The 27,244-nt window shown below is 26.2% G+C and overlaps 2 protein-coding genes across 7 annotated transcripts; one reads left to right on the top strand and one right to left on the bottom strand.

Annotated features, from left to right (window-relative positions):
* Positions 1-324: 324 nt before the first annotated feature.
* Positions 325-7,616, bottom strand: LOC132949718 (dual specificity protein phosphatase MPK-4-like). The gene is made up of 7 exons (XM_061020743.1): positions 7,157-7,616; positions 6,796-6,927; positions 6,492-6,588; positions 6,157-6,243; positions 4,933-5,081; positions 2,331-2,430; positions 325-1,840 (listed from the first exon to the last, which is right to left on the bottom strand). The coding sequence occupies exons 1-7, from the start codon at positions 7,230-7,232 to the stop codon at positions 1,516-1,518; spliced, it is 966 nt and encodes a 321-aa protein (XP_060876726.1). The 5' UTR covers positions 7,233-7,616; the 3' UTR covers positions 325-1,515.
* A 961-nt stretch (positions 7,617-8,577) lies between these two features.
* LOC132948684 (DENN domain-containing protein Crag) lies at positions 8,578-26,067 on the top strand. Of its 6 annotated transcripts, none has more exons than XM_061019271.1 (29): positions 8,578-8,851; positions 9,015-9,218; positions 9,278-9,374; positions 10,540-10,856; positions 10,934-11,106; positions 11,192-11,550; positions 11,887-12,031; positions 12,142-12,317; positions 12,387-12,570; positions 14,359-14,500; positions 14,639-14,784; positions 14,847-14,972; positions 15,043-15,248; positions 16,645-16,771; positions 17,074-17,270; positions 17,420-17,559; positions 20,385-20,504; positions 21,040-21,151; positions 21,582-21,710; positions 21,817-22,308; positions 22,838-22,927; positions 23,172-23,321; positions 23,496-23,689; positions 23,799-23,994; positions 24,062-24,204; positions 24,349-24,509; positions 24,581-24,852; positions 25,109-25,284; positions 25,627-26,067. In XM_061019271.1, the coding sequence occupies exons 2-29, from the start codon at positions 9,020-9,022 to the stop codon at positions 25,773-25,775; spliced, it is 5,118 nt and encodes a 1,705-aa protein (XP_060875254.1). In that variant the 5' UTR covers positions 8,578-8,851; positions 9,015-9,019; the 3' UTR covers positions 25,776-26,067. The 6 variants fall into 6 exon arrangements, with proteins under 6 accessions (XP_060875254.1, XP_060875256.1, XP_060875253.1 ...); XM_061019273.1 differs by having other exon boundaries at positions 8,578-8,855; XM_061019270.1 differs by having other exon boundaries at positions 8,578-8,946.
* Positions 26,068-27,244: the final 1,177 nt, after the last annotated feature.

The following is a 27,244-nucleotide window of genomic DNA, read 5'->3' as shown; positions in this document are numbered from 1 at the left end:
TTTTTTTTAAGCTTTTAAATGACAACAAACCTATTTAATTTCATATCGCAAAGCAGAATATTTTTTTGAATATTTCAAAATTAAAATTTGAATAAGTGGTTATAAATTATAAGTCGCACGTATTCAAATTTTTGATAAGTATGAAAAGACTAGTAGCTAGTAGCACAGGGGTATATACCTTTGAAAATGTTAGTCCACTATTCCGCTCTTCAAAACATAAAATACATATAAGTAGAGTTGAGATTGTTATGCGATTGACTTTTGTCAGTAATCTTTACAAATTTTAATGATTTTAAGCAAATGATAATAATTTTTTTTGCATTTAATATTTATTGAAGTAATAAACTATGTAAATGTTTTTCTTATTATTACATAAATGTCAATTTATTTCAAATTTTTTTACATATTTCACCGTTTTTATTGCATTGTATTATTAAGATATTGTTTAGTGCATAAGAACGTGAGCTCTACTTATAATTTATAATTAATCAACTAATTGTTTTAAACTTGACTTTTATATATCGAAATACTCTTATATAATGAATATAATGAAATTAAAAATGTAAGTATTAACATTCCAAAAGTAAAAACAAAAAATATGATAGTCTTGCATCAAAAAACTATCCTGTATATTGCCCATTTATAGCATAATAAAATATAAGGTGACATAATAAGTATAGAAATCATGTCCTAATAATTATATCAGACTGACAGTGATTTAAATATAATATAAACAAAATACTCTAAAAGAGGGAAATTGTTATTAAAATATTGTTGACATTATTAATTATAATGTTTATTTTATTATAATACTAAGATATGTACAAGAAAAATGGTCATAAGTTAAAACTTAAAAGTTTGAATAATTTAAATAAGCTAATTATCAACCAAATTAATAAAATATATTAGCTATACCTTATGATAACCTCGCCAAAATTTGGCGTTTAATATTTTTATTGGAGTTATATTATATCCTCAGTCATGATAAAAAAAATATATATATTAAAATAAGGTTAAAAAGTGTTTCCATATAGGTATTTCAATCTACATTTTATTAATATTTTTATTATGAACACTTATAAACAGATTTCTGTTAAATTTAAACTTAAAATACTTATTTGTCCTTTAGTAAGCTACAATTTCAATAAAAGAACTTAGGTTGAACTTGTTGGCAGTTACATACAAACTCTTAAATAAAATATAACTAGTCTAATGTATTTTCACTGATAAAATTTGTCAAACATTGTTATAATAAAGTAATAATAAGAGGACCGTCATTTCAATATTTTCTATGGTAAGGCATAAAAATCACCAGCCCAATAGTTATAAAACTTAACATATCAAAAAAAAGCTGCTCGCTCAACGCTATTTACCTAATTTTTACTTTTATGAATAAAAGGATCTTTGGTTTTGTGAATATTGGGTTTATTGTCTTAAGTATCAATAATTTATTATTATTTAACATCTATTAATAAGTGAATAACACATGATATTCATTATTAAGAAAATAGGTTTTCAAACAGTAGCCTGAACATTTTGCAAAAATCCACTGTAATCTATTTTAGATGGCACAAGATAAAATGCTGGAGATACTTTGGCACCACATTGACATTGACATCCCATTGTCCAACTATATGAGCCAAGTTTAGATCGACATTTTGGACAGTTGATCTTTCCACTTTCAGATTGGCTTACTGACATCCAAGTCATTGGTTCAACAAATATTGTGTCTGAACATAGTTGAGAGCTTGAATAATCTGATGATAATTTTGAATCTTTCCATGACAATTTTTCATTGATATAATGGGGTAATACATTTGATTGTAAAGCTAAAATCCTTCTAAAATAATAATAATATTATTAAGAGGATGTGATACCCACATGTGTTGTCTCCGTCTTACAAGTGTGTAACATAACAAATTGTAAGCTCAACAGAACACATGTTAATTTAAAAATTAGAGTGAATAGACCTCTTATAAAATCTAAAGGTAAGATTATTATCTAGGCAACCTCGTGGGCTTTTTATTATATTTTAATTTTAAATTGAGTTACGGGTATTTTAAGATGTACAAACAATTTACAATTTTAAAATACTCATAACTCGCTTTAAAATTAAAATATAATAAATAGCCCATTAGGTTGCCTAGATAATAATTTTACCTTTAGATTTTATAAGAGGTCAATTCACTCTAATTTTTAAACTACCAGAGCTACATTTTCAATGTTACGCACTTGTAAGACGGAGACGACAACACATATATATATATATGTCATGTCCTCTTAAACAGATGATTGATAAACAATAATAATTATTATAATAAAAATAATACCGGCATTTACGGCATCGATAAACTTTTGGATCTGGTCTAGCACATATTAGAGATGGGTCTCCTTTAATAACGTCAATACAGTCTTGTGGCAAAATTTTAACTAGAACAAAAATATAAATTTATCATTTTAGATTCTGAGACAAATTAATTAATTTTACAATGATGTGTATTTTTTTTTTTACACATTTTATAGCAGAAAACATGATTTGATCTTAAAAATCAAGGGGGGTTATGGTAAAAAATTGAATCTATATAGTTATAGTTGGTACTTAAGTAAGTAAAAAAAAATTCCAGGATTTTTGAAAATTATCAGAGAAAACAAAAAATTAAAATTAAAGAAAATAGGAAAATTAACACAATACTGGTTTTCAAAAACGAAGAACTGTAGATTTGATATTTTCTTCCTAAAATTTATATCATCAATTTTTAAACATGATATATACATTTTTAGGAGGACGCCACACAGCTATTTGTTGTCTTCATCTTACAAGTGTGCAACCATTGGCACAAATTGGGGGGCTAAGCCCTTCCCCCCAAACTTAGCTGTGGCCCCCCATTGCTTTTAATATATTTAGCCACCCCAAGTCAAAAATTGAAATTGCGCCTATGTGTGTAACAACAAATTTACGCTCAGGAGAACCCGTTTGGCTCCATTAGCTTAAAAATTAGAGTGAATCGACTTATTATGAAACTTGATGGTAAGTACATTATCTGATTGTGGGTTTATACGATAGTTAAATTTTTTAGTAAATTAAGCGTATATAATATAGCGTAAATTAAAAATGCTCATGATTCACTTAAAAACTGAATTATTTAAAAAAAATCCACATATAAACACAGATAATGTTCTTACCATTAAGTTTCATAATATGTTGATTCACTCTAATTTTTAAACTAACACAGTTAAACGTGATTTGCTGAAAATTTGCTATGTTGTATACTATTGTAAGACGGAGACAACAAACATCTGAGTAGCGTCTTCTTAAATATTTTAGCCGTTTTTATTTATTTATAGGCAATTGTAGTTTTACTTTTTTTTTTTGATTTATGCAGGATAAAAATTATGTTAGTGGGTAAAAAACCATGAAAATATAATGTTTGGTACTTCATAAGTTGTTCTTTTAGCAAATAAAATATATTAAAATACACAGTTTGTTTTACAATATTCATCAAAATCATGAACATTTTCAAATTATTTTGTTTCTTTAATTTTTTTAATTTATAAATTTGATACAAGATCCCACACAAGTTTTTATTACTGAAAATTATAATTACCTAATGTTAATTTATAAACATTTTTATGAAATTTTTAATTGTACCGTAGGTATGTTTATTAGTAGATAGATATTGATTATTGTTTAGTAAAATATACAATTATTATACTTTTAAAAAGTATGACACTATATTAAGCCCTGTGTAAAGTCTTGTATACAATTTTCAAATGATAATTTTTGTAAATATTTGTTCAAATAAAAACAGTTTTATGTAATTATGTCGAAATAGGGACATAAGGGCCACATAACAACGAGAAAAAACTGCGGGTCAGCTGACCCAAAAACCAACCCCTGAGTCTACCTACTAGATTTCATCTGTATTATAGAAAAAATAATTAATTGTTAAAATGTTGTCATGATTAATAATACATTTTAAATCTGATAGTACATTTTTTAAACACGTCTCAGCTTATGATTGTAACATTCATTAGAATTCCATGCAAAATTCTGAAATGAAACCCCTGACAATGATATTTGTAAAGTATTTAGATTTTAGTTTAGATCATATAGTAGTATATTATGATCTAAGGATTTTAGATTAACCTTTAATTATTGTTTATTTCTAATTAGAAACCAACAAACCCAGTAGCGTCGGAGAAGGGGATTTAGAGTCGGCAATTGACCCCTCAGATATAATCCAAGGTGGCAAAAGTATCCTTCCCCTCCTCCTACATTAAAATTAAAGAGTATACAATCATAAATTATGTTTAATTTATACGTTTACGTATTCAAAATTAGTCTCATTATCATGAATGTATGCATGTGCGTGATATTATTATTATTATAGATTTATTATTTATTATTATAAGTTATAATAATAAATAATAAATTTATAAAATAATACATAATAAACATATTGAGTAATTTTTATTTATTTATTGTTACTTTAGAATATAACTTAAAGTATATTAAAGTAGATACATTTTTTAATATTCAATTTATTTATATTTATATTATACTATAATTATATCAATACCTACATTTATATATAATTCTTATATTATAATATACTACCTATATCAACATTAAAAGAATAAAATATTAAGAAAGGTTTTCTGTTATAAATCACAAATAAATATATAATAGTTTTTAGGTGTTTTATGTTTCACCCCTCCCCCCACCGCTCATGAAAACGTTGGCGTTCCTGCACCACTGAACAAACCTATTGATACTGTTCTATGGTTTTGACTCAAAAGTAAATAATAATATTATGTAATATTAATATATATTTAATATTTTCATAACTATAAGTATAGTTTGTTCTATACACTTATAGCACCACGTATATAACAATTAATATAATTTTAATATTCAATACAATTACAAACCTTTTTTTACTTTTCTAGCAGCTATTTTCAGTCTGAACAGTTTAAATTGCATATTGTTTTTATCAATTTTCCATCCCAGAGTTTCATATAAACTAAGTTGTGCTTGAAAACCAATATTTGGCAATGCAGCTGCATTTTTAACTTTAACTCTAAAAAAATCAATAGTTAATAGTTATTTTTGTTTATTTCTTTAAATAATACTGTATTATGCCTAAATGTTTTTACAGAAATAAAATAAAATTAAGGACTGAAATCACTTATGACTTATCAGTATCTAACGACTAATGAAATAATTGTCTTGAAAAATGTTGTAACAACTAACAAGTATTATAATATGCTCACTGTCCAATTTAATACTCTTCACAATGGTCGAGATAAACTTATGAATATATTCCTATTATTTTCAATTTGTAATAAAATATGTTTGTATTCAATATTCATCGTTCCATACATAAATATTAACAATAATTGCTGGATAAACAATAATACAAACGTATCACATTTATATTATATATAACTATATAATATTGCATTTACTACAATATGCTACACTGCCTACACTATAGGTACTTACTGCAAAATCTAATTCTTGATAAAAAACAATGATTAAAATTATTTATATATATAACTACAAAATAAGAATTAATAAACAACCTTAAATAAGGTATGTAAATTTAAAAACCAAAAGGCAAACAACAAGCCATAATCTGTTGGAACAAATTAATTTTTTACATCATTTCAATAGAAATAAGTTAATGATTCTATATTCAACAACTAAATATCTATTATTGGGTTGATTTGGTTGACAAGGTCAAAATTATTTAAAGCATGCTACAAAATGTGTATTAATTACTAAGAAAGTAGTATAAAAATATGATATTTAAAATTCTATAAAACACCAGAAGCCAACAGGTTATATATATCATGACTTATAAATAATTTACACAACTTATTATTTTTAGTATGTAGCTAATATTCATTTTTGAAAATTCCCAGTGGCGTGTCCAGGGGGGGTGTTTGTAACCCCACCTCAAAAAAAGCCTAGATAAACCACCGATAAAAATAATTATTTTTTTTTTCAATCACAAACACTTAAAAATTATTAAATATATTTAGAACATAATATGTCTTCTAATGGTAAAAAAAAAAACTTTTAGGACGGCATGCTGGTCGCAGATTGACCCTGTTATATTGTCATTGTCTAATAAATATTTATCTACATACCTTTGGAAAGCATCATCAAAACTAATTTTATACTTCTTCATAATATACGCTGTTATAATTGACGCACTTCTGGATATTCCATAATAGCTAAAAGTACATAAATACATTTTATTTTTAATATGATTAAATACAATTTTAATAGGTTATAGAGTATACTGATAGATATAAATATGGAAATTTAAACTAAATATTTATACCAAGATTACCTACGTGTTATATTTTTAAATTTCTATAAGTCAGATTATTTTTGTCTAAGCTAAATGCTTTGGAACGGTAAATAATTAACTACCTATAGATTATACAATAAATACTTAATTTAATAATTGTATACTCACCAATGAACAAGAACAGAACTTTTTTCTTGACCTTTTTTTATAAACTCATATGCGCTATCAAAATGGCTTAAAAGATCTTCTCCATCCATATCGGTAACTATAAATATGTGTAATTTAAATAATTTATTTAAATTTTAAAACCTTAAATTTATCAACTAAATTATAAGTAGACATAATGAATACACCATCTAGGTTATTTGATATAGTAGGAATGCAGTTTAATAACTAATTGAATATAAAATATAATATATAGGCCAGTTCAAAATAATTTTAACTAATGAATTCATTATGAAAATGTATTTACCTTGTATATATTTAACATTAATGTCTCTCAAATCTAATATAATTTCTGGCAATGGACAAGAATCCACCGTTATTATATAGTTAATTCCGTTGCTTCGTAAAAATGTTAAATCTATGGCAGCTGTTAAGTTTCCTGAATTAAAACAATATGTTGATCAGTTTATTTTATAACTTATTAAAATATAATACGAAAACAGATCTATTTAAATATTAATAATGAAGAAAAAGTTTTACAACATGAAATATTATAGCTTCAAATGTTGATTTTTTTCTAGATAATACAGTAGTAGCATAATAGTAGCATTTTTATTATTATTTGTTCTCATAAAAATGTGCATTACAATGTGATATTTTGTTGTTACCTAGCCATAGACCGTCTTCAATAGAAAATACATGTTTAGGACCCGAATCGAAATCGTCTCTACACAGATTTGACATTCTAATAGTTAATAACACAACATAACATAGGGCATCAAGTCAAATTATTATTGAAATACCCGGTTAATTTACAACCAGTAGAATTTTTATCGTAATATTGCATTCAACTTTTTATTTTCTAAATCAGGTAAATAAACAAACCATGAAGGCATGAAAATTAAAAAAATAGCGAGTCTTTTTAGAATTAATGAGTTGTGACTTTGTAGACAGTAGTTAGTCAGACGTGAGTAGAGTGAGAAGAGACTTCAGACCTATCTTTTTTTATGCTTCACACAAGTCACAAGAGAGTAGTCACTAGAGTAGTGACTAGAGAGTACCGAGACACAGAGACAGTACAGACTCAACACTCAATAGTCAATAGTCATACTCAATACTGTCATAGTCTGTAGATAAAAAATGTATCTTAAAACAAACAAACAATGATAAGAAAATAATATTCCATATTTGACCAATGATGACAAACTGCATATTACATACATAATATTATCACAGAATATAACAATCAGAATGGACACTGATCAAAATTTATACAGGCAGCATAGGACGAAGGCTTGAGTCAGTCACTGCAGGTCCGCAGTAGGGCCAGTTCATTTAACAGTTTGACCATTAATACACGAAAAATAAATATGGCATACTTTTATACGATAAAATGTACTATTTTAATTTAATTGCTTTAAAACAATGAGTTAACTCTTCACCGGACATCAGGACACAACTAATAGTTAATACTAGTATTGGAATAAAGTAGTATTAAAAATACTTTTAAAATACTAGTATAAAAATGCCCTTTGCGATTACTCACTAAGTATTTGAATACAAATACAAATATTTAATACAATATTATAAATACAATTTTTTTTTATTTTTAGGTACCTTAATTATGTTACTACTTACCATAGATTTTAAAAAAATTGAAATAAAATAACATGTCCGACTATGTGAATACATGTTCAGGTATTTCATTCATATTGATTCAATTAAATTACAAAAATAAATAAAAAGTGGTATTAACTATTAATATAGAATTATTTTTAAAAATTCCGATACGTTAATATAATAGAGATAACAATAAAACGTGGTATCATGGCAAATTCAGTGCTACCAAAAATGAAAACGTTAAGATTTCATATTTTCCCAGATCATGCCCCTACTGCGGACCTGCAGTGGTTGATTCTCTATTATCAGCCCGCCGCCGAGAAGTGTCCTACCCCTGATATTATATTTATACACATTCCGTGTCTTTATCATTTTTGTTATCATAAACCATGCTACTGAAGTTAAAACCAATTTATCAATTGAATTGTTAATGAACAATAGGTTCGTATACTTATCTATAATATTTTATGGTATAATATTATTATTTTCATTCAGTCTACAACTACCTATATAATATAATATCATTGAATGTTTTTCTCCACTCTCCAGATTGTCTGGGTTGTGTTTACTTTTGCGAGGAAAGTTGTAACAATGTGTTAATGTTTTTAAATTAATATCAATTGCACCGCGATGGCTGCAGTTGCTCATGGACCGTGTTCTATATTACGATTCGAACCAATAAATAATTAATATTGACATATAATACTGTACATATATATTATTTTTTACTTCTATCATAAAAAGTAGGTAACTAAATATTTTGTATTGCAAAATCACCTTGGATCATCCAAGGCTGTATTGGGTTTTGTTTTTCATGATTTTTGTGTAATATTTTACTGTAGGTATAAAATATCTTATTATGTTGCTTAAAACAAATAACTATTTTTTATGTTATTTATTTTTCAGTAATTATGGAAGAACGAAGAGTAGTTGATTATTTTGTAGTAGTTGGAGCATCTGATGAACAATCCCAAGATGATTCTAACTCTACCCATCTAAAGCAAAGTTTATGTTCTGATTTACCACCAATTACCGATTTAGCTATAGTGTTTCCTTCACTCGGTGAAAAAGTACCTCCTGGTTATACACTTATAGAGACAACTCCTACTGGTGAGTCTACGATTCAACCCTTAATTGTTTGAATCAACCTAACATAATTTCAATTTTAGGTCTAGTAGCAGATTTAAATCACGGAAGTCTAAGAAGTCCAGAAGTATTTTTATGTTACCAGCGTGGACGTAATAAGCCTCCTATTGTCGATATTGGGTAATTAAAGATATAAATTAATATCATCATTATTATTTATACTTTAATTGTTATATTTTGTATTATAAATATATTTGTTTCCTTATAATTTTATTGCAAGTTGAATTCTTAAAAACATTTTACTAGGTATCTTTATTGATAATATATCCTACTCCTCAAATTACCCTTATTAAACAATTAGTATTTCTTTAATTTAAGTTGTTATTTAACTACCTTAACCCTTTCATTGTTACATTATTTATGCACTGCAACCTGTGTATGCTACGTAAAATAAATTATTAATTAATTTAAATTTTTAAATTTTTAAAACTATATAATTTAATTGTTTAAGTTTAAAATAATGCAAGCCAAGGTTTCCTAAAGTTGTACGGTTACTGGCAAATGATAATATTATATTTATATAATACAGGAACATAATATTACGTCTGGAGCAGTGAAAGATGTAAATGTTTTGGACGTAATAGTATGTGAGCATTAAAAAGGTTAATGGAATCTGATATCACTATTTGAATAAAAATGTCAACTGGTACATTTGAAATATAGGATAATGTTAAACCTTTTAAATATTTAATGTCTATAAAAATGTATAAGCTACAGATGTGAGGCATGATATCATTTCAGACATAAACATCATCTAATATATTAATAACCTGAATACTCAAAATAATTTTACAATAATTAAAGAGGTGCTCAAGCATGTTGTGTACAAAATTTGCCTTATAGCGAACACACACACATCGGGGAAATAATCACAACTGGGGAACGGAGTGGCTGACCGGACTATGGCGTCAGTTGTTATGTGCACCGTCGCCAGTTCGAATCCCAGCCACGGGCAGCATCACTCTCTGGGTAGGCAACTGTTTGGACGGTGAGACCGCCATCCCCCAACCGGGTATAGCAGAAACCTACAGGTGCCCAAGTAGAAATTCTGCCAAATAGGCGACCGAACTAGGCTTTTAGGCCTACTCCCGGACATAGCTATACGTAAAAGATAAAAAAATTATCACAACTGTAAACCCATACTTATATATGTCTAAAACAACAACAATTGGCCTGAGTATAATATAATATTATAAAATATAAATTACATTATAAAAGAATTAATTTTTTCAGATCTTACATTTTTACTTTTATATTCTGTGTAAATGTGTGGGATTTTTTTCAGTATTATGTATGATGGCAAAGAAAGGGTATTGCATGATGCTAAAGTTTTAAAAACAAGTGTTAGTGGTCAAATAGCAAATATCAATAACTCTACATCATCTCGTACTTTTATAACTTATCGAAGAGCATCACCTACTGCACCATGTAATATTTTAGCTGTATCACATGTATGCGTAGTTATAACCAGCCGAGGAGAAACACCACCTCATGCATTTTGTCTAATACACAAAAATCTCAATAAAGGTATGGTTGGATCAGATGTATATTTATGCTACAAAAAGTCTGTTATGAAGCCGAAGTCTATTACCTATAAACCAGGTAAAAAATACTTATTTTATATTTATTTCTAAATCTTAATTTAACAATAATTTGGTGATTTGTATAATGCTTTGTAGTTATTACTGATCGATATCCTAAGACAGATAGAAATTACTTCCATCTTCTGCCTTCAGTAGCTTTATTTTGTTTACCAATGGGAGCCACACTTGAAGCATGGCCAGATGAAGCATCTCAACCAGATCCTATTTTTTCAACTTTTGTTTTAACTGTTAGCGATGCCTCAGAAAAAGTATGCAATTAAAGATTAAACAATAGTTTCTTTAAGAAAAAACCTTAAATATAATATTTAATATTAAATTGATTGTTCTAATTAGGTATATGGCGCAGCAATTACTTTTTATGAAAAGTTTAATGGAAAACTTTCTATTGATCAACAAAAATTATTAGGTTTAAAAGATTCGAATGAGTTAAAAAAAGGAATCAGTTTACATGCTAACAAGAGTGTGTGCGTCTTGTCACACTGGCCTTTTTTCGATACTTTTCAAAAATTCTTAATGTTTTTATTAAAGACTTCACTCAATGATGAAATACCCATACCTATTGAAAGATATATAACACATTTGGTGGATGAAGTACCATTTCCTTCTCCAGAAAGACCGCAGATACTTGTACAATTATCAACGGATACTCAGCTTATATTAACTCAACCAGAAGACCTACCCATTCCTAGAAGGTAATTTAATTGAGTTATTTCAGACAGGTTAGACATTTAATTTTACTTTTTTATCATGTTAAGTTGATTTTATGTATTACAGTAAAAAAAATATTTAGCTCCTAATAACATAAATCTCTTGATTGCGTTTATATTTTATATAGATCAAGTAAAGTTACAACAATTATATTTTATAATATAACACTTTATAGAATTCTTTTATTAAACCTGTATGTTCCAATTTTAAGAGTTTAAAAAAATATATAGTTTTGTTTTATTATAATTAATAAGTAAAAATATTATATTAATTTATTGGTAGTTTGTATATTAATATAAAATTCAATAATATATTTATAGTGGTGCCGGTTTTCATCAAATGATTATGAATTTACATCCTGATAATTGTCTTCTATTACTTTTGTGTGCTTTAACGGAACAGAAACTTCTCATTCATTCTTTAAGACCAAATGTACTTACAGCAGTAGCAGAAGCAGTTTCCACGGTAAATAAATTTAATTAAAATATTTTAATTTTAATATTACAATAATTAATTATGTACTTTCGCTAATAAAAAATATGTAACAAATAATAATAGTCATAAACAAATTTCAGCTGATATTTCCATTTAAATGGCAATGTCCATATATTCCATTATGTCCCCTTAGTTTGGCTGAAGTCTTACACGCTCCATTACCATTTTTGATTGGAGTTGATTCAAGGTTTTTTGATTTATATGAGCCACCCACAGATGTAACTTGTGTGGATCTGGATACTAACACTATTACACTGTAAGAATATTATTTTAATTTTGTACAATTAATAACATACATTTTTTAATTTATTAAATTATTACAAAGTTGTGAAGATAAGAAACATTTAACAGCAAAACTACTTCCTAAAAAACCAACAAGGACATTAAAGAATACTTTAGAAAAACTCAATGAAAAACTTGATGATCTCCAAAGAACCTATAAAGCTACTTGCAACAAAAGTATTGAAGAAACTAATATTGATAGAGATTTTTTGAAAAAACGGAAAGAGGTAATAGTATAATACATATTATTTGTTAATTTATTATTATTATTTACAATAGAATTGAATAAGAAATTACTGTTTTTCAGTACTTAAAAATAAGTATCAAATAGCTTTAGTATTATAAATATAAGGTTAATAACAACTTAATATCGGACTATAAATTGTTGTACAAGGGGTTCCATTTAATTATCATCAAACATTATTTCAAAAGTTATTACAAGCATTGTAAGTTTTTATGATTAGAGTAGTCGCACTCTTAGTGAGTATTCCGTAAAATGTTGGTCAACCTCTCTGTTTATCTTAACTTTAAATACTCGTAACAATTTCTTGTTCAACATTTGATGTTTATGTATCTAAATAATCCAAAAAATATTTTGCTTCGGAATATAAAATCAAAACTGTATGTTTTTATTCTAAATAGCTATGTTTTCAACTTGACAGTTAACAAGGATCTTAAATATATGATAGTTGTAAAAAGTATCATTTTTTTTTTATGTTATTTTATAATACCATCAAATTATGTAAAAGAATATTTTTTTAAAAGTTAAAACTGAGATAATGAGATACTTAAATTGATCACCTAGTATATTTTCTCATTTCATTATGTATGTATTTCTTATTTAATGGGCCACAAAGATTATTTTTTTAAAACATTCTTTTTCAGATATGCAACAGTGATAATACCCACCACCTTCTCCTTTCCACCAGAAATATTTCATTATATTTCTGTACATAAATAGGTTAATCTATTAAGTATTTAACAATATTTTATTAAAAAAAAAAAATCATGTGTGCAAGGTCATTAAGTATGAACACAGAACTGATAATTTATGAATATGATACGAATATACTTCTATAGAATGACTCTTTTGTCATAAGATATTCATTATTTCAATAACTATTAATACTTATGAAAATATTTCATATTACAAAACAGAATATATTTTGATATCCTGATGTAAAAAATTAAACTTTTTAAAGAGTAATTAATTAGTTATAACTAGGTTTTGTAAGTTGATGACTTAAAAAAAAATTTAAAAGCTATACAAATTCCATGATAAATAACACTTCTTCTAAAAAAAATTAACAAATTAAAATGTATTTTTTTAGATTTGTATGATTTTAAATATTAAATTTTTAACTTGGTAATTATCTTTTAAAAGTTAGACATACTATAACAAAAAAATTAAAGACATAAAAATATCAAAATACTTAGCAAAAAAGTTTAAAAGTTTAAAATGTATGCTGTCATTCATAAAAGTATTAAACATAAATTATGTTGCTAAAAAAAGATTTTAAAAACTAATACTTTTCAAGATAATGGATGATAACTACTAAAATAATCACCCTAATCACATAAATAGTAATACAATTTATAATAAAAAAATGTTGAATGTAAAATATTGTTGGTGGAAAATACTCATATCAAATTACAAGTGAAATAATGATATTTTCATGGACATATTTAACACTCTAAAGAGATACATATTTATTTATGTATGTAATGTAGACAATATGTAATAATTACCTTATTCATAATGAATGATAGTTGTATTTATCCATATACATATATATATACAACTAATTACATACCTATAAGGAATATTTAGTACTATTTGGATCATAACATGTACAAAATAAACATCTTAATTGAGAATGGTAATATCGTTTTGTAACTTTTTTTTTCTACTAAAATTATAAATGTTACAAAGTATTTTACTAAACTATGATTTATATATTGAAAATAACAGTTTTTTTTATTAAATATACTAACTATTTAATATTTATTTTTAGCATGAATTAGAATTAGAGATTCAGGAAGCTTTTCTTCGTTTTATGGGGTCTGTACTAAAAGGATATCGATGGTATCTAAGACCTATTACTAAAGCACCTACTGTTGGGGCAACTGATACAAGTTCATTATTTGATTTGCAAGGTAATTATTACACAAACCCTATTGTTACATAAAATAATATTCGGTATTCCATAAATGAAAGAATATATTATCGAAGAATCAACTCATTATCATGGACATTATTATTTACTAACGCTTGTTGTACTGTTGAATGTTTAGGTTTTTTAAAATCCAGAGAAAAGACAAATGTGAAATTTTATTCCCTTTTAACAAAAACTCAAATGTTTATTAGATTTATTGAAGAACGATCATTTGTATCCAACATGGATGCTGCTTTAGAATTTTTTGATGAGTGTTCAGAAAAAGTATTATTAAACCCAATAGTTTATTTTTCTCAATAATTAAGCTTTTCAAAATTGTATTTCAGATTGATTTAGAAAACTATGATACAAGACTGATAGAACTTGACACATGTGGTGAAAGTGAAAGAACTGTGTTCATAATGCCTCCAGAAATGAATGATTTACCATTTGATACTCTGTATACTTACAAAGTAAAATACGATAATATATATAAAGTTAAAATCAGTTGTGAATTTACTAAAAATTTATTTTTATTTTTAGAATGGGTTTATCCTAAATTCTGAATTATTAAAGTGTAAAGAGCCAAGAAATTATTTGAAAGTAAAAAATGATGAACATCTACCAATTCCAGGCAGTCCAATGGCTAGACGTACCAAACATGAAGTTAAATCAGCTCAAAAACTGGCCCGTAAATATTCTACATCTCCTAGTCTTTGGGCTAAATTTATACTGGGAACTTGTTATAGGTAATATAATGATCTTAAAATATTATTATCATAATTATGTTAATTACTCTTAGATGTATTACAATATTTATTTAGCATATATTTATTGAAAGATAATTATTTTATTATATTTTATATTTCTAGGTTTGCCATTCATAATATTCACAGACCCTACCATACCTGTTAGATTATGAGCGGAGAGATTTTAGTATTTTAAAATGATGTGTGTGTTTTTAGTATTTAATTATTTTTAATTTTTAATTTTTGTGACGGTTATCACTGTTTGGAGCAGTAAAACTGCTTCGATTTTCTTCAACAGTATCTTGTTTAATGGAAAAGTGAATTTAGTTGATGTATTTGGGAGGTCAAAATTTAAAATTTCCAATAGTTATCTAAAGCGTCAAGAAAAACCACTTAAAAATGGGAATTTTTATGCAAAATCGATTTTGGTTTTTGGTAAAACTTTATTAAAAATAACCGTGTATACATGACATTTTCACTGGTTGTTTATATTAACATTTTCTATACTTGATAAAATTTTCAAAAAATATTGATTTGTTTTGAACTTTTTATGGACATTTTCAGTTTTCAATATTTTTTTCTATAATTGTCAATAAAATTGGATTTGTTTTGTAAAAATGCGTGAAAATTTAATACAAGACTCCTGGTATATTGTTACTTCATCGGTTGAAAAATATTTTTTATAAGCATTTAAAGTTCACATTTTGACGAAATTAATAACATATAAAATTTAATAATTATTTTGTAGTTATACATTTATAAAATGTTCAACTTTTTATAAATAAGGATTGAAAATTTAAAACAAGGTTTCACGTAAATAGTTTATATATAAATTACTTTATTCACAATAATATTGTCAAATATACTTAGTACTATCATAGGCTGACTGACCGTCAAACAAAGTTTGAATCATATAGAGTTGGTATATAATATTTTAACGTGCAACAAAGGGAACGGGATCAGCTATAATATATATACAATTAATGCGTTTTTGAGTCCTTGATTTTATACTTATAAGTTATAATATTGCCAATGTATTTCACCTGAGGTAACTTTTGCCCGGGCAACGCCGGGTGGGACAGCTTGTAATAATATAAATATAATATAAAATATCCACACTGACAAACCGTCACCGCTCAAAATCGTTTTTCTTATACAATGATATTATATCATTGAATTCAAATTTAACACCATCCATTATAGTGACCCACTTGTAACCTACTGTACAGCAGAGTGACACCCACTTGCTTACCTTTTTTTTTTTATTATACAATTTAATTTCATGCTTACTTAACTTTAGAATTTTTTTTATAAATATATAATAATCCTTTAATGTTATTCATAAATAAAGTAAGCTGTTTTATAATAAATCTTAATTGGGATTTATTTTTTCTAGTTTGTGGTTTATTCATTTACCAAGTCATATTCTTCAATCAGAAGACCGTGCCACATCTACTCTACGTTCGGCATATGAGTTATTAAATAAATTTCAAAAAACTGGCGTACATTTATTGACCGATGAGGTTTGTCTTTAAGTATTTTACATAAAAATAAAATATTTATTGATTGTTATGGTGGAAAATGAAATAACTATTTTGATAATTTTTGATTTTGATTAATAATATATTAATAATATAAAAATTCATTATTAATTTTTTAATGAGAAATGTTTTCAAATGTGATCTATTATCATAAGCATAACATATCTGTTACGATTTCTGTTTAGACAGATCTGGATATCGAAAACTTAACTTAGCCTTGATAACTAATAAGCTCATTTTATTTTGTGTTATATCCTTTATTGTATTTTTGTTATGTTTTTTAGGTTTGCTACAGGGTTATGATGCAGTTATGTGGAATTTACAATCAACCCATGCTGGCTGTAAAACTATTACTTGTAATGAAACGTTGTGGACTTCATCCTAATGCAATAACATATGGCTTTTATAACAGAGCTTTGTTAGAATCTACTTGGCCATCTGATTTGAGAACACCTAGTCAATTACTATGGAAAAAACTTAGGCAAGTATCTGTGTTTACTTATGTTAATAATTCAATTTTGATTTGAAAATTTACCTTAAATAAAGGTATATTAAATAATAAATTACAATATATATCAATATTAACTCTAATCTTTATAATATAATTACACCATTTGTATTTTATTATAGAAATGTGGTATTAAGTGCAGCATTATTTAAGAAAGCCGGGGCCCAGAATAAAAAAAGAAGACATTTGGAAGAGGATAGAAATTCCCATACCTCCTTAGAAAGCTTGTCTACAACAGAAAAGCATACTTCAATATCAAATAGTGAGTTATTTCTTAGTATATTTTTATTAGTATTTCTTACTAAGTAATCATAAAAATATTATTTTAAATAGTTAATTTTATATATTTATATCTTGCTGATGTACTGCTAATTCTATATTTGTGTTTTTTTTTTATTGTAACTGGTAAGTTATCTTAGTTTTATACTAGTGCCTTAAAAAAAAAAAGTTAATAAAAAAAATATTTTGTTAGTATTTCTGAAATTGATGAAAATGTGTTGAATTTTTAAAGTTACCATTATTAATGGATTTAATTTTTTTCTCTGTATTAATGAAAAAGAAAATAATTAAATAATATAAATTATATTAAATATTAAGAGGACGTCATACCCGCATGTGTTGTCTCTGTCTTACACACGTACAACATAGACAAAACGCGTTTACGCAGTCTGAGTAGAACTCTCAATTTTGGTTCTAGAGTAAAAACACCTATTATAAATTTGAATTGTGATAATATTTCTGAAGACAAGCCGTTGCGTTTTTTTATTATACCCAATATAACATAACATAATATCGTTTAGAAATAGCAAAAATTTCAACATTTTTAAAATACCTTAAACTTCACAAAATTTAAATTTGAAAAAAAAAATCTCCGCCTAGACTTCTTAAATATTGTCATTTTTTAATTTTGTTATATGTGTTTTTATTCCAACACAAAAACAGAACGAGTTCTACTTAGACTGCGTTAACGCATTTTGTCCTTGTCGTATGTGTGTAAGACGGAGACAACACATGCGGTTGTGACGTCCTCTTAAGTTAGGTAGGAGTTTAAAGCTATTGTTACTTTATAGGTATATTCTTATGTATGAATAGAATCAGACATAGTTATTTTTATTTTTTATATTCGTTAATCAAGAATATCTAAAATTAAAATTGGATATATTGGAAATTTTGAGGAGCTCCTTCTGTATTGAAATTTATTAATTTTTTAAATAAACAATTGGGGAAAGAAGATTATAGTCTACTCCCTGCTGTTAAATAGGAGTCGAGTATATGTCGTCATTGTGTAGATCACTATAAAGGTTGTGTTAAGTTTTGTCAAAGTCTGTGAAGTTGGCTCTCCCTGTACACTGTCTTACACAATCACTCTTATAAACTCTACTACAGGAGTCGTACTTTACTCGAAAGCACGGCAGCAACATTAAATAATAAAATATTATGTTGCCTCAGCACAATTTGCTTATGAGGCCCTACCTACGTATGTTAGGTTATGACATATATGAAATATAACATACATGGCAATTTTAATGATAAATTATTGCATATGAAAAATGATTCTGAACAGAGATGGTTTGTCAGCCTATTATATAATATATATATCAGGGGCGGCCAAACTCTTTTTGGTCATGATCTACTAAAAATATACTTCACCTTTGGGAATCGACTTTTATAGAAAATTTTTTTTATTATTGAATAACTATAATTATTAAGAAACATACTTGCATAAAGTGGATATAAACATACAATAAGTAATATAAACTAATTACTAATTACTAAAAATAATATAATAATAAATAATAATTTCTAAAACTAATTAGATAAGTTTAATTAACATATTATTTTGTTGAAGTGTGGCATTGCATGTCGTTGACCAATTGGTCATAATCTGGCGAATAGTAGCTAACTGCTAATTGAAGACACTGCTCCAAATGGTCATCAAAGAGCGTAGAATGCGTAGTTCTAAAATGTCTTTCTAGATTACCTTTTTTTGTTGTGGATATTGTTATTTGACATATCAAACATATGCACTTGTCTTTCAACATTGTAAAAAAAAATCCATTTCTCATTTTTGATGAAAATGTTACGTTTTTTGTTTCTTATGTGCACTCATAATTATAAATTTTAAAGAACAGACACCGAATGAACACAGTGAAATGAACATTCGTGAACCATAAACATTTGACACATGAAACCAGATTAAAAGATAAAAATTAAACAGATAAAACTTATCGACAATTCAATTCGTGCGCGTGTCCCTAAAAAAAAATTCTAACATGATCGACTTTTAAATTGTCCGCGATCGACTGTTTGGCCACCCCTGATATATATATTGCTAGTTGATAGATATTAATTATTTTAGTAACCCAGTATAAACCAGGGTTGGCAAACCTTTTTTGAGTCAGGTACCAACTTTTTTTAATCATATTTTGAAAAAAAAATTCATGTGCCAGTATAATGTGTTCATAGGTACCTACTACCTATAAACAATTTTTTCTCAGGGTGATGGAGTTATTAAAAAGTTTTCTGAAATTATTTTACTATCTGTTGTGTATATTGTTTTTCTTAATGTTTTAATGAAATAATCAGCATTAGCTTCATTCAATAATATACTTATATTATTGCTGTGTTTTGATTTAAAATAATTAATTGTTAAAAATAAACTCATATATTTGGCAGGTACCTATGCATGTTGACGCAAATATTGAGTTTATTTGAAACGAGTCACTTTTTTTTCGAAGTACCAAATATATTATGTCTGAAAGCAGTGACTTCCTAACTTTTATAATTGATGACTTTATGTTTTAGAAATAATAGATCATTTTGTGAATAAACAATTAAGTAAAAATATTTTTTTGTGCCATGAAAATGTGGTCAACTTGCACGGGTGCCATAAATTAGCAATCCCTGGTATAAACTATAATATAAACTATGTATAATAAACATTTTTTATAAAATAAACACCACATAATATACATGTTTACATATATAAAAAGTAAACATCTTAATATATTATGAAAAATAATGTAATACATAAATAATTACTTTGATTCAAAATTTATTATTTAGACTTTAAATTTTAAATTTCAGCACCTAGAAAATTATCCATAAATGTAGAATCAAATTTTGGGTTGAGGAGTCGTCCTACTAATATTGTCAAACAAATATCCTTATCTACAGAAGATGAACAATCATGGAGTTCACAACAATGTAAGTATTAAATAGGGATGAATCGAACATGAATTTTCATAGACTCAAACTCAAACTGGAATCCATTTTTACTCAAACTTTTGAATTATGAATTTAATTTTAATGTTAAACAAAAATATATCTAGTTTAAACTCTTAAATAGTTATAGTATTAGACATCAAAATTCTTGGTACACAATTTAATAATAATAATACTATGATACTAATACAGTATCGATAAAAAACTTAATTATTTTATACTGTTTGATTTTGAAGTTCTCCGAGTTTAAGGTATACAAGAGTTCAATAAATTCAAGAACCCATCCCAAAAATTAACCAATAAACATTATTAAAACATAAAATTAAACGTCTATTAAATACATTTTTACAAGTTTTATTAAATATCTAAGAACATTCTAGTTATATTTATGTAAATATTAAAACATTTAATTTAATATAGGGGAAGAGTTGATATACATATTAACAATAGTGAAACCTGCTATTTTTACCTACTATAATTTTCAATTTTGTTTGCTCAATTTAATGTATTTTTTTAGTTGAAAGTAGCGCTGGTCTTTTGATGACTACTACTTGTTCAAGACCAAGTTCAGCTTGTTCAAAACAAAATAGTGATTCAATATCTATCGAAAGTGAATCTGATTTAAAAAGGTATTTACAAATTATTTTTTAATATTTTTTTTTATCCATTATCAGCAGTATTTTTGAATATATTAAAGTGCGATTAATCAGGTAATCTTTTTTTATCTAGTAGTATTTTACAGTAGATGTTTGAGAATTGGTTATTATTTATAAACATTGGTAGTCTAGTTTAAAGTAAAATGTAGGGTTTTTTTGTAAATATTAAAAAGTTAAGGTTTGATGTTATTAATCAATTTTTTTATTTCATAGAATATATTAATTTTTAATTTTTTTTTTTTTGTATTCATGCTTAATCTGTTTCTTTTATAAATTCAAAATTCAAAATATTTAAGATTCAACAAATAAAATGTAAAACAATGATTTATGTGTGTATAATATTTAAAACTCATCCGTCAGTTGCTTAATTAGAGAAGCAAAATAGTTTAATATTTTTTTTCAGAGGCCGTAGTGGGTCTCTAACAGATGAAGTTCGTCTTCAAATTTCACCAAGAAGACATCATCATTATCATCATACACTTCACAATTCATCCAATAACAAATCATCTGAATTACTGAAATTATTAAAACGGTAAGTTAGTAGTTGATCAGTTGATCACAGCTGAATTTAGTCAGTAGACATATTTTGTACATAAATCTAGTTTTTATAAATATATATTGTATATATTTTTTTTTAGTTCTAAAAGTTTTGGTAATGATGCTCAAATTCTGAAAAATCTTAATGATCTTAAATACCAAACTGAATTTAAAAAGTCAAATGGCATATCTAAGAAGCTTGTATTTGATGGTCTGAAGTCTTTTGAATCTTCGCTAGAAAATCTAAATGAAGAAAGTACTCCTAATCGATTTGCTGAACCAGCCCAGCGAACTCCAGTATTTGAAAATGATCCATTGGGGGCATTTCAAGAACCATCAGAACCTATTCCCAATATATCAGTTACGGTTCCAAGGGTAAGGTCTGGTATTGAACTAGACCGTAGTGGCTCACCTGTATTATTTCGTGAGTGGAGTAATATGCATCGTAGTGCTACATACAGTGAAGATGTAGGTAATGTCGAAAAGCATATACAAAGATCTTCCACTATGCCAGCTCATAGTGCTAACGAACAAGATTACCAACAAAGTCCAATCAAGTCTGCTTTAGGATCAGCATTTAAAATACCCTTTTCGTAAGTAACAAAATACTGATATAGAATAACTTAATTTGCAAGATAAAACTTATATATATTAATCAACTAATTAAAAAATAACAATCTATGTAATATAAAATTGTTCCAAACTAAATGCATACAATCAATCAAGTAAAAATAAAAAAAATGTTTGTGTAATACTTATATTTATTCTTATTCTTATTTGATTGTCTTTTAACAAAATATTTATAAGATCGGAAATTTAAAATTGTGTACAACTAAGTGACTAAATCAAATCATCATATGCGGATCAAAAACATTTAGTTGTATCTTTGAAATCTCTTTGGGCGCATAACTATACAACATTCAAATTCAGAAGCTTAAGCTAATATACTAATGTTAAGCATGTATACATTTTCCGTTAATTGATTTTTATTTTATTAACAGAATTTTAGTTATTAATTAGAAATTAGTCAATAGCAGAATGTTCTATATTATTTTATTTTTATATATAGTCTGTAGATTTTTTTTTTTGTGTAGTAGTTTTAGTTATTGTTTACATTTACAGTCAGTATACTCCGACTAAATTTTCGTTACCACGTAAGTCCGACTTCCGTATGGGTACCAACATTATTGAAAATGCATTCACCAATCTAAGGTAAAGTATCAATTGACGTCATATTTCACATTAATATTTAATTATCCATTGGTCACGAATTGTAACTCGAATATGTAGAAAATCTATGCAGCACCAAGTTGCGCATTATGTAATATATACAATATATTGTTCATATTATTCAGAATGGTACAATTATTTTATACTATTACCTACATTAGAAAATTACTTTACTCGTGGACAAAAATTGTACTTACAATTCAAAAATGATTTGTTATGTTTTCAGTTCATCAAGTTTTTCTGGAAAAAAATCAAATGAGCTTCTAATGGGCGGGTTAACTAGTTTGAAAAGTGCCGCTAATACAATGGTGAAAAAATTTGATGAAATCAAAGAAGCAATATCCACGAATAATACCCCCATAAAAGACTATGTTCAGTTTAGTATAACTTTTTTTATTGGATTAAATAAATTAACTTTAATTTAACACCAACAATGTATCCATATTTAAACAGACTTTCTACAACTGTGAAAACTCAAATTATGATATTTAATACTCATCATTATTTGATTAGATTGTTTTAATTACATTAATTTTTATAAAATTTTTAGATGTCAAAGAGAAGAAGACAATTGGAATGGAGATGACAATGATCAACAGTCAAATGAGCCAAGTGTTAGACGTAAAATATCTAGTGAGATATCTTCTCTTGCTGTTGCTCAACATTTAGATTCTTGGAGTTCTAATTTAATTGATCTTTTTACTGATGGCAACAGGAAAAGTAGTTCTACAAATATGAATTCTGGTACAAAAATGTTTCACTTCGAAAACATAATAATTACTTAAATTACACACTGTATTGTGTATTTGTGTATAATATATATTATATGTATACATAATTTATATTGAATTAGGTTGTGCAACAATGGATTCATCACAATTAAGTTTATTCCAAGAAAAGCTTTATAGGCGTTCTAGTCATACGCCTGAATTGGTTGCTTTAGAAATTGTTATGACCACATGTTCAAAATGTCACAACTGTGGATGTTTAATGTTTGACGAAGAAATAATGTCTGGCTGGGTTCCTGATGATTCTAATTTAAATACAAAGTAATAATCCAACCAACCATTAATTGTGTTCAAAATATCTAGATTTTTTTCATACATTTTACAACAGATGCAGGCTATGTATCAAGGAAGTAGTACCGTTTTTAACTGTAGATGTGATTGACTATCGATCAAAAAATAGCAATGTAACAGACGAAAACGTCAAAAATAATCGAGAAAATTTAGATTTACTAACAGAAAACAATGCAAGAGGTATTTTATGGAATATGTTTATTTGAATAATTGTGATTAGTGATAAATGATTATACAATTTTAATTAGTTTATTTCAGAACTAATAAAGCAATTAGGTATTTTCTCAATTTAATATTTTTTATTCGTGAATAATTTGTTTACAGAAATAACAAGTAATGAGTATAAAGCTGACACAATCACAGTTCCTTATTTAAATCCACTTGTTTTGCGCAAAGAACTAGAGTCAATTCTTGTGGCCGAAGGTGACATTTCATTAATACACTCCAAGTTTGCTGATGAACATCCTATAATATATTGGAATCTAGTAAAGAATTTTAATTAATTTAGTCATTTAATTGTAATATAATCTTAATTTGATTGCATTTTATTTCTAAGGTTTGGGTATTTGAAAGAATAGCAGTACCATCACATATTTCTGGTTTATGTCTAAACGCAAATTGCGTACTTGGCGATCGAGATATCATTGATTTTCATGATATTTGGTCAGCGTGTGATTCATCCAATGTGTTAATAACAACTCTGTGGGACAATCCGAAACTGTACGACGATTTAGGTTCTCCAATGTACGCATTCTGGTCTGATGAAGAGTCGAAGGAGAGTTGTTTGATTAGTGCTTTGGTCACTGATCGCAATACAGTACCTAAGAAGTGAGTAATATCTAAGTACAGCAATTTCAAAATAAAAATAATGTACTTTTTTTTTTGAATTTATATTCAAACCAAGAGGCGTTGATTATTTTTAAATAATGTTAATTTTACATATTAAGTAACAATTTTATTATGATTTTTGTCAAAACCCTCATTGATTATTATCTTTGCAAATAAAATCAGCATCAAGAAAATATTACATAATTTCTAACAATAATTTTAATATAAAAATAATTAATTTTCAATTTTGTTTCAGTGTTATGTCAAAAATTATAGCAAACATTCGACGTAATAATCTAATAGATCCACTCAAAAAGTTAGCTCACGAGAGGAATAAATTGCGTGGCAATGATTTGACGCATAGTCATTCGTTATACAGGGACATCCTATTTTTAACGATTACAGCTATTGGTCGTGAGAACATTGATATTAGTTAGTATCAAATTAATAATTAAAAACTTTTTTTATATAATAATAAAAAAAAAATGTATTCTTAGTGATCATTAGACTAACGTACAGATTTTTTAATTATCTGTGTTATATTTGGGAGTGATTTTTTACAAAAGCAATATCTTGAAATCGCTTTTTGGAATTCCTTATCTAACTGAACTTCTAAGTTCTGGTATTTTAACTTTGTGTGTTCAAAAAACTTTAATTTGGCTTATTGTGTTATTGAAATGGTATCATATACTGTTGATGTGCTTTGTTTTACCCAATGTACATAAATATTATTTATTATTGAAATTTACTTAGTTAAAATATTTGTTATTTCAGGTGCTTTTGATCAAGAGTATTTAATAGCTTTTGAAACTGTATCAGAGAGTGATTCTAAATTATTATTAAAATGTGATTACCCATTATCAGTTGGAAGTCAGTATTGTCGTCATCTGTTCAAGGAACTTGAACTTTCAAATTACAAGTGATAATTCAACTACTTTATTTACAACACTTATAAAATATGTATTTTGTGTATTAATGTTATCTGCTCATATTAAATTATTGAAGTTATAATAACGGATGTAGGCATCTACAACTCTATTAAGAATAGTCAGTTATTTATTGACTTTTAATTGTTAGTTTTTGAATTATTTGTTAATAATTGTATCATGTTTTTTTATTACTTAGACATGGTATCATTTTTTTACAAGATGTATATAATTATTGTATGTTAAATGTTGCGATTTATATGTAACAATAAAATAACTCTATCAATTATTTGTTTTTGTTAATTCTGTATTTATTAATTAATTGATGAATTAATTATATATATATATAATAATATATCAATTAATAATTTATTTATTTATTAAGTTGTTCACGTTTTTATAGTCAATATTAGTGAAATATATTACACTTCTATACATAGACCTCAAAATTTAGAATAGCCGAATTTCTTCCTTAATGGGATTATATGGACATCTGTGGACCATGACATAAATAGTAATATTAAGGTACTGGCCACTTTACCCCCATCCAGTCCTTCTTCCAAAAAAAAAGTTTCGACGACAACTTCCCGATTTACGAGAGAAATTGGACTGACAATTTTCAATTGTTTCATTCTGATATTCTATATAAATTCCAGTGTTTGAAAGGAACGAATTCCTTTTTAAAGAACGTGCACGTTGAATGAATTCCTTTTTATAAAAAAAGAATTCTTTTTTTCAAGGAAAATTAACAACATTTTTTGTTCCTTTCTAGTTCCGATAATTTACACAGATATTATATAAATAATTGAAATTAAGATATATTTTTTTTAATGTGCATAATGTATATTTCCAATTAGTGATCCTTATTCATTAGTCACTTTGTTAATATTTTTTAAAATTATTTGTTAATATTTATATAGAAATGAGTACGTATATAAAATATAATTATTATTATAACAATAAACGATAAGACAGTCGACATACGTCGGCCAACAATTTAATTTTGAAGAAAATCTCAAACTAGAATTATAAAATATATAGGTACCTATAATTATTAAAAACTAAAGAAGTATGCATATGAAAAAAAAACATTAATGATTAAATAAGAGTTTTTCTTTTATTTGGAACTAAAAAGGAACTCGTTCATTTTCCAAAGGAACGAATTCTTTTCTTTTTTATATGTAACTTGCCAAACGAATTTATTAAATTCAAATAATTGCAAATGATTGGTTAAGTCTATTGTTCTAGGGTCTTACACATGTTTCATATATTTAGCATGTTGTACTATTATAAAATAATTAAAAAGACTATAGATTAATTATTTAGTGGAAATTTTCAATGAGCATTATATTGTGATTCTGAAAATAATCTATTACCTATTATTTTTGTTACAAAAATATATTCCTATCTAGTAACTGATGTACATAAATAACAAGTAGATAATAATATTGATAAATAATTTGTTG

Source organism: Metopolophium dirhodum, chromosome 7 (assembly GCF_019925205.1).
Source record: "Metopolophium dirhodum isolate CAU chromosome 7, ASM1992520v1, whole genome shotgun sequence".
Taxonomy (NCBI): Eukaryota; Metazoa; Arthropoda; class Insecta; order Hemiptera; family Aphididae; genus Metopolophium; species Metopolophium dirhodum.
The sequence above is the reverse complement of the archived record's forward strand: the minus strand, read 5'-3'. Positions and strand labels throughout refer to the sequence as shown.